The sequence below is a fragment of the Parus major genome, chromosome 8 (genome assembly GCF_001522545.3).
Source record: "Parus major isolate Abel chromosome 8, Parus_major1.1, whole genome shotgun sequence".
Taxonomy (NCBI): Eukaryota; Metazoa; Chordata; class Aves; order Passeriformes; family Paridae; genus Parus; species Parus major.
In genome coordinates, this window is record NC_031777.1 from 5,763,844 (window position 1) to 5,776,370 (window position 12,527).

Sequence of the window (12,527 nt, forward strand, 5' to 3'; positions counted from 1 at the left end):
GGAAGGGATTGGTGCTGGTGGGGAATTTAAAGGAAAAGTGTTGTGGGGGAAAGCCACTGTTCCAAAAATGCCTAATAACACGATTTGGTCCTGTCAGACGCACTAAATGACTTAAAACTAAACTAAAACCAAATTCCCTCCAGCATTCCTTCCTACCCGCTGTGCGTGGCGCTTCGCAGCACCAGTGCTCTGCAGCCCGTGTGCGATGACAGCCCTCTGACCTCCTGCCTAATGAATGAAATAAATAGCAAGTCGTCAATCAGCGGAGCCCCGCGCTGGCAGGAGCTCGCTGTGGCACGGCGCCAGCCCCGTGCCGTCCCCTCAGCCGGTGACAGGCCGTCCCTCACACCTGCCTCGAGCGGGGCCAGGCCGGGGCGGGCCGGGGCGGGCCGGGGCGGGAAGAGAAATTCCCCGCTGGGTTCGTGCTTCCGGCCAGTGACTCAGCTGGGCTCCGCTCGGTACTGCCATAAATACGGGATGTGCAGCAGGGGACGACACTTGGAGCTGCCGAGCCAGCCCCGCCAGCCCAGCCCCGCCATGCCGCTGCTGCCCCTGGCCCTGCTGGCCGCGCTCCTGGCCGCCGGCCGCGCCGGTGAGTCCGCCCCGCGCTCCGCATTAACGCACGCTTTGCCTTTCTGCTTTTCGTGCTCCTCACTCTCTTGCCATCTCTCTGCTGTGTATGGGTGCCAAGCCCCCGCTGGCCTGTGAGGGATGGTCTACCCTTCTGAGGGGGGTTATTGCTGGCAGCAGGCAAGAGGCGAATTCCTGCGCTTTTAAAAGCTGCTCCCTGGTAGCCCAGAGGTTACCGTGGATGGTTGGTCGCTGTGGTGCCTTCTGATCAGCGTTAAACTCCAGAGCGTTCTCGTTCCTTGTCTAAAGTCCTGGGGAGGTGGGAGTATATTGCAGAGGTGCTAACCCGAGCTCTGATTCCCCTGCAGCCAACCCTTGCTGCTCGAACCCCTGCCAGAACAGAGGTGTCTGCATGAGTGCTGGGCCAGATCGCTACGAGTGCGACTGCACCAGGACAGGCTACTACGGGCAGAACTGCACCACACGTGAGTATCCCACACCCCTCTCTGTGGAAATGAAACTCATAATCCAATTCCAGCATTGCAGGTTATCCTCCATAAGCTAATTAATAATAACCTTCCCATTGTCGCTTGCAGCGGAATTCTTCACGTGGCTGAGGCTAGCACTGAAACCATCACCAAACACTGTCCACTACATCCTCACCCACTACCAAGGAGCCTGGAATATCATCAACAACATTCCCTTCCTACGGGACACTATTATGAGATATGTACTAACTTGTAAGTGTGAGTTGTCTCTTCCAGTCCTCTTAGAGTTTATTCCAGAATACTGCACTGAATTGACCCATCTACAAACCAAACAGCCTAAATTGCACTGCAGTTAAAAGACCAAAATTTAAGATTTCTGCATGATGCAGGCTTGTGTGAAACATGCTGAAGTGCATCTTAATTCTGCTTTCTGCAAGAGTCCAGGATTTTGCTGACATGAACTTGGCACCCCATTGCTCATGTTGATAATGAGATCTAGCTGATCAGCTAGGATCCAGTTCTGTTATTCAGTAACTGTAATAATTTTTAACATCAGTAACTGATATGTGTGGAATGTACAACTGCTGCCAAATATATGCAGAAGATCTGGCTTTGTGGTTTACTTTTTGAGACTAAAATGTACAGTTAAAAATAACTAAATACTTATTTGTCTTTCAGCAAGATCACACTTGATTGACAGCCCACCAACTTACAATAGTGACTACAGTTACAAAAGCTGGGAAGCTTATTCCAATCTTTCCTACTACACGAGAAGCCTTCCACCAGTAGGACTTGACTGCCCAACACCAATGGGTGTTAAAGGTGAGGAATAAACCAGATGTATAATGCATGCTTGGTCTTTTCTAAGAGGAAAAAATAAGTAGTATGAGATCTGCTTGTCTGTAACCTTTTTTCAGTGTAGTTGACTTTAGGAATAACCATGTTTTGGATATGTTGTTTAAAGATCTTAAAGATATTATTCTGGTTCTTGCTATTGAGTTACATGCTAAAAGCAGGGAATCTAGAAATTTCTAATAAAATCAAGAAAGTGAGCATAGAAAAGTAGGTAATTCCCCTTGTTTGTATGCTGCTGTCATTATATTTCGCTGAAAGTCTTAAGCCTTTTTGTTAGGAATAAACTTCAATATTGCATAAAGGGTTGTCTTGAGTATCTCACTGTCTGTTTCTCTCACAGGCAAGAAAGAGCTCCCAGATTCAAATCTGATTGTGGAGAAGTTTTTGCTGAGGAGAAAGTTTATTCCTGACCCGCAAGGCACAAATGTGATGTTCACGTTCTTTGCCCAGCACTTCACCCACCAGTTCTTCAAGACGGACCACAAGCGGGGCCCTGCCTTCACCAGAGCGCTCGGCCACGGGGTATGGTCACGGCTGGGGACACAGCTTGGGACACAGCTCAAGCTCTTCGGGAGCTGCTGAGCAGCTGGAATGGCCAGAATGGCATCCTGTGGGTTGCCAGGGGACATGTGTACACACACTGTGCCACAATCCCATGGGATTACCCCTTCTGTAACTTCAGGCCAAATTGCAGTTTTCGCTAGTGTCTCCTCCTGGGTCAGAACCTGTGCTCTGCACAAGTGGTTCTGTTTAAAATATCTGTCCAGTGATCTCATACTGTTCCCAAAAATCTGCTTTCACCTAAAGCATGTTAGATGTAGTGCGTATCGAAAGCTTCTCTTGTCTTTGTCAGTTCCAAAGAGCTGTATCCAGCATTTAAGTATTGCTTATGTACTGCTAATAGCCTTAGTTTAAAAAGAACGTCAAAAGCAGACTTGGATTTAAGATCTTTACCAACAAGATAGGCATCCTTTGGACAAAGAGTTCCTCACTGTGTTACTCTTATGTCCAAACCAAATCTAGAAATTGTGTGTGTATATATAGAAAGCTGTCTGCATAATAAAAAGTTGCTGACACTATAAACAGAGTCCTTTTAAATTGCCAATGTAACAACCTCCTCTTACACAGACATGGCTCCAGTTGCCAGGAAATAATTTGGCTTCATCTTAAATATCAATCCATGATACTTATAAGGTAGTGATAATATAATTAAAAGGTAAACATCGAGGGGTTGGACTCTTATTGGTATCCATAGAAGTGGGACTTATCCTAAAATAGCAAAAAATGCAGGTTGGCTTCATGTCCCAAATGCTTTTATTTTACAGGTTGACTTGAACCACATTTATGGAGAGACTCTGGAGAGACAACTTAAACTGAGGCTTCGAAAGGATGGAAAGCTAAAATACCAGGTATGTCTTAGCTCAGAATTCCTACCTTCTTACTGGATGGCATAAATTTCCTAAATTAGTGCTGTGTGAATGGTATAGGTGATGTAAAATGTGAGTCAGAGCTGAGAAAGTCGACAGAGCTTAACCAAAGTATCGTAGCTCACAACTCCTGGTTTTTCCCCATTACACAGATGATCAATGGAGAAATGTACCCGCCGACGGTGCGGGACACACAGGCAGAGATGCTGTACCCACCCCATGTGCCTGAGCACCTGCAGTTCTCTGTGGGGCAGGAGGTGTTCGGGCTGGTGCCAGGGCTGATGATGTATGCCACGATCTGGCTGCGCGAGCACAACCGCGTCTGTGACGTGCTCAAGCACCAGCACCCCGACTGGGACGATGAGCAGCTCTTCCAGACCACCCGTCTCATACTGATAGGTGAGAGCCCCTGCTGCTATGTGCAGCTCCAGCTTGAGCCTGCATGGCTGGAGTGAGGGGAAAGCTATCCTCTAAATTGGGGTGTGAGTGGCTTGTCACTGGGATTGTGTTGAGGTGCAGCTTCCCCCCAGCTCTGCTAAAGATGGAAATGAAGAAAACTCAGGGACACTCAATTCCATTGTCTGAGGGAAGCAGAACTGAAAGCAGTGAAAAGACAGGAAGCTCAGGTTCCTTTCTCAGAGAAAGCCTGTGAAGCTGGATGACCTCAGGCTCCCTGATCTGGGGTTTTGGGGTTTTTTTCCCCCTAGGGTTGGGTCAGCTCAGGTATGCTTTAAAAGAAAGCCTATGATTAAGTCTAAAGTTCAGAAGGTTATGTAAAATGTAACTGCATAGTTCTCCTGTCTAATTGTGTGCCCAGTGGTATTTCATCTTATGTAAATGGTGACGTGCTCTAAGCTGGAAAAACCTTGCCACAACTGAAACCATAAATCAAGACAATTGTATTATGTAGTTTAGAAGCTGAGATTTGCTTTCAGACATCAACTCTATCCTAGAGATATCCCTCTATCATAGATATAATGTATAACTGAACACAGGGTAAATGCTGGTGTGTGCTGTTCTGTGGAGTGTGCAAGGAATTGTGTCTTGCGGGGGGGAAATCAGGCTGTAGAAAACACCTCACTACCCACAGCCCAGAATTCTCGGGATTTGAAGTACTGTTTCACTCTTTAGTCACATAAAATACATTGCTTCCTAGGAGAGATTACAGAAAAGTGTTTGTTGTCCTGATCACTGTAGTATGTTTTATAACAGTTCTGAAGGGGTGTTTTCCCTTCCACTGAGGAGAAGCAGTGCCAACAGTTGTCTCCTGTTCCTTTGTCCAACAGGAGAGACAATCAAGATCGTTATAGAGGACTATGTGCAGCACCTGAGCGGGTACCACTTCAAGCTGAAGTTTGACCCCGAGCTGCTGTTCAACCAGAGGTTCCAGTACCAGAACCGCATTGCAGCCGAATTCAACACCCTGTACCACTGGCACCCACTGCTGCCTGACACCTTCCAGATCCATGACCAGGAGTACACCTTCCAGCAGTTCCTGTACAACAACTCCATCATGCTGGAGCATGGACTCTCCCATATGGTCAAATCTTTCTCCAAGCAAAGTGCTGGCAGGGTAGGTCCTTCCTCAAGTTCATTGTGAACTGACAGAGGCATGAGCTGGAGGTGGAACAAAGGAATGGGATAAAGCTATTTAAAACTAATCACTGTAAAGGCACAACTTCCTCATAACTTATATCAGGAGATCTTACAGCTTTTTGTCTTTCATGAACAGGTTGCTGGTGGGAAGAATGTTCCTGCTGCGGTACAGAAAGTGGCAAAGGCCTCCATTGACCAAAGCAGACAGATGAGGTACCAGTCCTTGAACGAGTACAGGAAACGCTTCATGCTGAAACCATTCCGATCCTTCGAAGAGCTTACAGGTAACAATCCTCATCCTTCCCAGCAAATGAGAGACATTGTCTTAAAATGCCCACAGAGTCCTGCAGTGTCATTACTGGGCTTCAGTAGGACAGTCCTGCACAGAAAATGGGATTTTTCCACTTACAGTTTTCACTCGTTGCAGGAGAAAAAGAGATGGCAGCGGAGCTGGAGGAGCTCTACGGGGACATTGATGCCATGGAGCTGTACCCAGGCCTGCTGGTGGAGAAGCCCCGGCCCGGGGCCATCTTTGGCGAGACCATGGTGGAAATGGGGGCACCATTCTCCCTGAAGGGGCTGATGGGCAATGCCATCTGCTCCCCTGAGTACTGGAAGCCCAGCACCTTCGGGGGCAAGGTGGGCTTTGACATCGTCAACACAGCCTCCCTGCAGAAGCTCATCTGCAACAACGTGAAAGGCTGTCCCTTCACTGCCTTCCACATCCTGCCTCCTGAGCCCACCGAGGCCACGATTAATGTTAGTACCTCAAAAACTGCCATGGAAGATATCAACCCCACGCTTCTGCTGAAAGAGCGCTCTGCCGAGCTGTAGAAATCCAGCTATCTATTTATTTATTTATTTAATGGTGTTATTTATTCTATTTATGGCTTAGTATTTAAAAAAACAACTTGAGCATCTTCATTGTGGGGGTTGCCTTAAGTTCCTTACTGAGGTAAGGCTTCCATGTACAAAAGGGATTTTTTGTGTTTCAGCTTAACAGTGGTGAATCCCTTTTTTAAAATCTTCTGTAACAGAATGATGTATTCCAAAGTGGATAAAGGTTCCACCTTGTTTTTACTATTGTTTTAATACTTGATGAAGGGGAGTGGTGGTGATTCTGTCTGACAGTTTTCATAGGTCACATAACACTACAAAAGCAACTTTTTTTTCTCAGCAACTTGAAAGCAGGTATTGACCTAAAAGTACAAGAAAAAATCTGACTCAATGAAAACTGCCAGAAGAGATTATGAATTTCATATGAGCACTCAAAAAATTAACAAAAAAAAATACTTGAGACTCACTTCTTTATGTAAGGTCAGAAAATGCATTGCATTTGTTGTTAATACTACCTCTCCATCACTGCAGATAGGGCACTTTGTATCATAACTTAATGTCTCTTATGTGCAAATCCATTTCTGGATTTAGATGAAAGTGAATTTTTTTACAACTTTTTTAAAATATGTTTTTAATGTTTTAAATATTTAAAGTAAATTTTTTACAACTTTGAAAAAAATGTTTATAATGTTTTAAATATTTAAAGAAAATGGTACTTTTCCTGGATTCTACTTCTTTTTGAAGGAAGTGTGACAGATATATTAGTTGTGTAAGGGAGTGAGAATGAGATACTGAGCTTAGCAGTCATTGACTCTCAGGCTGCAATACAAGGCTGCTTGCATTTGGATAGGGGTATTTTTATTATGTAGCTCTGGGGAGGTCTTAAACTTGGCCTAAGGCACTGGGATTCTTTTCATAGCTGTCGTTCTCTGGTCTACATGATAATGTAATTTTAATGTCTGTTACTCTAAGTACAGGAGGACAGTATCGCTGGAGTTAGGGTGTGCTGCAGCTTTGTGCTCCCTAAAACAGGAGGGTGATAAACTGGGCAGCTCTGTAAATACAGAGAACTGAACACAAAAGATTCAGCAGCACTTCCAGGCACAGGAGGTAGCTCTGCCTGTGTGCACAAGCTGTACATGCAACTTGTACTTCTATTTATTGGGGAGGGGGAGGAGGGATAATGTTTTATTTATAATTTATAAACAGAGGTATTTTAAGTAAGTGGCTTAAGCTTATTTAAAACTGGCCAGCACAAAATCTTCTAGACATATTTGTCCTAATCCATCAGTAAAATAACTAGTCTCTTCTGGGCACACACGTTACACAGGATCTTGTATAGGACTTCAGACTTTGCATGTAAGGGTATCTTTTTTTAATTTCTAGAGAGGAAATGTAGAAGATGATCTTCCCATAAAAGCAGCTGGGGAACTATAGGGAAAAAGAAAATGTCACTTCAGACTGGAGTAGAGCAGCAACCGGGTATTCTGTGCCCCTGCCCAAAATTCCTTGACTACTTGTGGAAAAGGACTTGAGTTTTCTATTTCATCTGAACTCTCAAGCACTTGTAGAGGCTTGTGCATTGTACCAGTTCTGGCAGCAGTGTAGTTTGTCTGTGGCTTCTGTTTCCATGGATTTGTGTAAAGCCAGCCATGCCTCATGCTGGGTAGGTCTGTAATTGTGACCATGAACAGCAGAACCAAGCTCTCCTGCAGCCGTCAATACCAGTGACTGATCTGGATGGTCCTTGGTATGGATGCTGTGGGAGCAAGAAGGGCATTCGTTTTCCTTTCTCTGAAGCACGAAGAAAGGAAAACCTTCTCTCTCTTTATGTCCAAAGGTGGTCAGTACTGTATGTGCTAATGAGTGAACACTGTTCGAACACTTGTTCCTCATGCAAATTGTCCATCAGATCCAGCTCTGGGCACCCTTCAGAGCACCCTTCTGCCATTAACCCAGGAACAGGGTTTGGCAGAGTCAAAGGGAGGCAAGTCTGGACAGATCAAGTTATTTTGGGGTAGGTACAGAGGAATTCCTCAGACCATCTTACTTGAGTTAAGGTACAGGCTGCTTCAGCAAGGATTCCTGTGCACTCTGTGTTTTGTACTTTGCAGCCACTAAATGTGGATGTTTGAGATTATTTATTTAAAATTCTGTGAATTGTTTTTCACTTTATTTTTGTAGGACAACAGTGTTGTTAAAATGCAATTGTTTATATAAATAAATTGAAAACATTACCTTTATGGACTCCTTTGTTTGTGTTTTCCTTCAGCAGTATTTAGGATGGAACAGTTCTTTAATTGATTACATGGAGAATTACAGTGCATTACTAATTAGCAGCATTAAATTCTCTGATGTGTCAAACCCAAGATGCCTGTAGCTTAAATTGCCCAGATGGAGTAATTTTTTCTCCTTTTGGCTTCAAGTGAAAAGGGGTTTTACTGCTCCATCCCTGGAGGAGTCAGCTCCTCTTATCCACAGCAGAGATGCCAGCACTGCCCTGGCAGCTTCAAAGGGAAAGTACAATACTGGAGTTGCACAACACCACCTTGGTGTAACTGACTTCCCTTCCTCTCTTCCCTTTTCCTAGGCTAGAACAGCCCAGAGCTGTTTCCTTTCATGCTTGACATTCTCCAGAAGGGGAAACTGCTTTCAAATGCAAGTGACCACTAGACCAGAGCAGGGCTGTGCTTCCTGAAAGCTGGAGCAGGAGCATGGACAGTGTGTTCCCTCTCTTGCACTGAGCATCTTTGAGACCACCCAGCCTCTTCCCTACATTTTCACCTCTGTTGAGAAAGAAAGGGAAGCTGGGAAGGAGACATCCCAGGGGTCACTGTACTGCCTGTCACTCACCACCTGCACCAGCCTCTGACCAAATGTCACGTCAGTCCCCCTCAATCATCCCAGTGCTGGCTGTCCCCAGTACTCCCCCATCCCAATATTGGTGCCCTGTCCTTTCACAGCCTCTGCCTAGGGACCAACCCCAGTTCACACAGAGTCACCTTCCTTCCAGCCACCCAAAGTCCTCTTTGGTCCAAGCTCATCCCAGTGTCCCACATTCCCATCAGCTCTCCAGCCCTGAGAGTGTGAATGTTGTCCTTCTGCTTTGGAGCTCATTTCCATCTCCACAGACATGCAGTTCCTTTGCATTTCTCCTGTACCCAGGCACCTAAACATCTCCAGCAAATCTCCTCATCACTCAGTCCTAATCACTTCAGTGACCATCTTCAGTCCCAAAAATGCAACATCCTGAGGACCCTTGCAAAAGCACCACTCCAATGCCTCTCCAGGCTGTGGGTGAATGGGGGCAGGTGCAGACCACACGTGGGACTTTTTTCCTTTGACACCCAGTCAGCTCATTATCCCCACAGGGAATGCCACCTCCCTGTTTGGGGGGAAGCTGAGCAAGGGAGGAGTGAAGACAAGGCTGGTGGTTTCAGTGGGAGATGATGGGCAGTGATCAGGCAGCTGCAGGATTATCCATGGAGAAGGGGATTTGAGCGACTGCTGCCCTAATTAGGGAAGGCCCAGCCCAAATGGATTCGAGCATGATGGCTGAGATAGTTTGATTGAGGAGGAGCTCCTCCTTCCCTCTGAGCAGGGGCATGTCCCGATGACACAAAAGACAAGAATGTTCCCCAGAGGAAACCTGCCCTGCCGAATTCTTGCTCTCCAGCCTGGGTTGAGGGAACTGTTTCACCCTAGGCAGTGTGATAAAGGAGCGGGGCTCAGCAGGAAGTCCATCCAGGCTCATGAAAGCTCTGAGAGCTTCATGCTTTGGAAGCAGGTCACCACCTCCCATCCCTGCCAAAGGCTTTCCCCAGCATCATTCACTCTCTGCCCACTGTGCAGAAATTCCTTACCCGTCCTGAGTCGGAGCCCTGCAGGCACCTGACCAGACTAGGTTCTGCACCTGAGCTGAGCTGGCTTTTACACTGAGCTCCCAAGGCAACTGCTTTTCCAGATTCCAGGAGACCTTCCTGTAACAAGTATCCACAAGAAAAGAATCCTTTGGTTTTCAGCTTCAATCCAGAAAAGTGAAAAGGTGGCTTGGCTGGAGAGAGGGAATGGATCTGTCACGTTTCCTGCCTGTCCACAATCAATGAAATAGGTGAACAGCTCTGGAAAGCTTATTGCAAATCTGTGCTGTTCCCTTTGGGAGGCCAGGAAGGAAAACACCTAAATGTTGTAGGAATGTACATACAGGAAAGAAAAGAGCAGCCTGTAGCTCTATGTTCTAAATATGGAAAAGGAGGTGAACAGGAGAATATGGAAAGGAGGAGACATCTTACCTCCTTTGCTAAAATGCTTGAAAAGAGCCACACAAGGCAGAAATGCAGCAATATCCCAAAGGAATATCATAGGAAGAAAACTCTCCTTGGGAAGAGCTGAGTGTTCATCTTCCTTTGATCTGGGATTTCAGTTTGCAGATAACATACTGAGGAGCAACAGGATTGCATTCCATTTGTCATTCTTTCTTCTGATCCTCTTGGTTTTTTCCTGTTAGCACAAAATCTGGGACTTCTGTGATTACTTTTAAAGTCCAGATATTTTCATTAATATTGGCAAGACTGATCACAACCGAAATCAAACCCAACCAAATTTTCCATTCTGCGATTTTCTTGGCTGAAAATCCTGGGTCCACACTGAAAATCTCCGTGTTCACGTCCAGCCAAAGCTCCAGAAAGCAGAGGCAGAGGTGGCCTGGGCAACTTGAGAACTGAGTTACCTTCGGGAGAGAGAACCTGTTAAAGCTGGTGAGATCTCACCAGTTTGCCATTGGGAGAGGGCAGGGTACAGAGCACTCTGAATTTGACTCATGCTGGTTACTTTTCATCCAGCAGGCATTTGCCATTGGAGAGAAAGGAGGGTACAGAAACCCTAAACCTGGGGGATGAAGGCAAATAATGTTCAAAGCATCTGCTTTCAAACCAACCCATTACATACCCACTGAGGATCTCTGCATTAATGCCTCATCCCTGGAAGTGTCCAAGGCCAGGCTGGACCAGGACTGGAGCAATCTGGACACCTGGAAGTGGCAGGGTGGTAGAGAGATGATCTTTAAGGTTCCTTCCAACCCCAGCCAGTCTGGGTTTCTATGATTCTCTCTAATTCATAGCAGGGCACATCTACAAAAATTTGAAAATACTTTGCATCTTCTAGCCAGTTGCAACCCTAAGATATATATACATATATATATATATAATTTTTTAATGTTAAATTACTTAACACCAGAGGGGCACTGGCAAAACATAAACTGTCAAACAACCAGGAGCATCCTCTTGCAAGTGCCTCAGATCTTTACTTAATAGAATCACAGAATCAGGTTGGAAAAGACCTCCAAGATCAAAGTAGCAGCTCATGCTTCTGTCTCAGGACAAACCACAAAATCCTTCCAAGACTGTGTGAGCTGCATTCCTACTCTATATTTTATTTTCTCACAGTAACCAGGTGTAGCCCAGGCTCACTTCATGGTGGATGTAGGTGTGTACGAGCATCCCTGCCCAAACCTGCCCTGCTGACAGACAACTTTAACACCCATTTGTTTGCCCCAAAAGCACCGCGTTTGCGGTTGACTTTCCTCTGGGAGCACCTGAAACCTTTGAAACACACACACACCCCCCAAAATTGCTAAAAAAGTGAAAGCAATGCCCAGGACACTGAGCAGCTGTGGGGCGGGAAAGCACTTTCCCAAAATGGTCTCCTCTTCCTTTCCCCTTTAGAAGATCTACCCAAAGAATTTATTCCATGGGCATTCCCCAAGGGAACACCATGCAAACCACACAGGCTTCAGCTAACAGGGATATCCCCAGATTTATGCTGGCAGATCCTTAGAGGTGGGAGATGAAACCAGGACCACCAGAAGTGCCAGAACTTTGGGGTAAAAACCCAGCAAAAGAATATTTTAATGTGATTTTAAGCACTGAAACTTTCCAGTGAGCCATGACAGAGGAACGAAACATGGCTGTTCTCCAGCAGGTCCAAAACCCTGCCCTGGGAACTGACACAGCTCAGTGTCCTCGCAGCTGTGGCTTTCCAGCCTGTTGCCTAGACAAGATTAATTAATCCTGCCTAACAAATAGTGGCAGAGTTTCTAAGTAGCACTGGTAGGTACTCATTAAAGCAAATCCTGGCTGAGCTGGCGCAGAGGTGAAATAGCAGCTCTTACACAAGGCAGGGATGTTCCATGTGGTGATGCCATCACATCCAGAGCTATTACATCCAGAGAAGCAGGGAGGGAGAGACCATTCCAGCTAAATCAAGGCTGGGATTTTTACAGCATGGAGAATTCCAGTGAAGGTGGGAAAAAAGAAAACATTTTATAATTATAAATGGACTGAATTTTGTAAGTGTTCAATTTATTGGTAGAATTTCAGGCAAACTCAGGATGTATCACTGGCAGTGAGATAGTGAACCATCTTTTTACTGTTTGCTAGGTCAAGTGTTTCAGCATTTGTCATCAAAACTGACCTAGGCTGGAAGGGGAAAAAAGATTTCCCAACTTGACCATGAAGAGGAAGACCTTTTTATAAATCAAGAAAAGGATTTAGCATAATTCCAAAGGGAAGATGACATTATTGTATTGTAAGAAACCTTGGATATTTTACATAGTCTTCGCTCTGTATCAGGAACGGTTTCATTATAAATTGAATCTCCAGCTCAGTAGGTGGATCAATGTGGATAAAACACTGACCTGAAGTTTCCATGAGTTTTTCCTCAGTCTGAAGAAAGAAAAAGGCTGCTTATCTCATTT

At 45.5% G+C, this 12,527-nt stretch overlaps 1 protein-coding gene across 1 annotated transcript; it reads left to right on the forward strand.

Annotated features, from left to right (window-relative positions):
- Positions 1-364: 364 nt before the first annotated feature.
- On the forward strand, positions 365-7,869 carry PTGS2 (prostaglandin-endoperoxide synthase 2). Its single transcript, XM_015636330.3, has 10 exons — positions 365-592; positions 939-1,055; positions 1,167-1,310; positions 1,737-1,880; positions 2,254-2,435; positions 3,239-3,322; positions 3,493-3,739; positions 4,627-4,913; positions 5,073-5,220; positions 5,364-7,869. Exons 1-10 carry the CDS (start codon positions 478-480, stop codon positions 5,768-5,770), a joined length of 1,875 nt encoding a protein of 624 aa, XP_015491816.2. The 5' UTR covers positions 365-477; the 3' UTR covers positions 5,771-7,869.
- The last annotated feature ends 4,658 nt before the right edge of the window (positions 7,870-12,527 follow it).

Coding starts and splice junctions, on each gene's coding strand:
- PTGS2 (XM_015636330.3), top strand. CDS start 478: ATGTGCAGCAGGGGACGACACTTGGAGCTGCCGAGCCAGCCCCGCCAG. Junction 1,881..2,253: donor AACACCAATGGGTGTTAAAG/GTGAGGAATAAA, acceptor TTTCTCTCACAG/GCAAGAAAGAGCTCCCAGAT. Junction 3,740..4,626: donor CACCCGTCTCATACTGATAG/GTGAGAGCCCCT, acceptor TTTGTCCAACAG/GAGAGACAATCAAGATCGTT.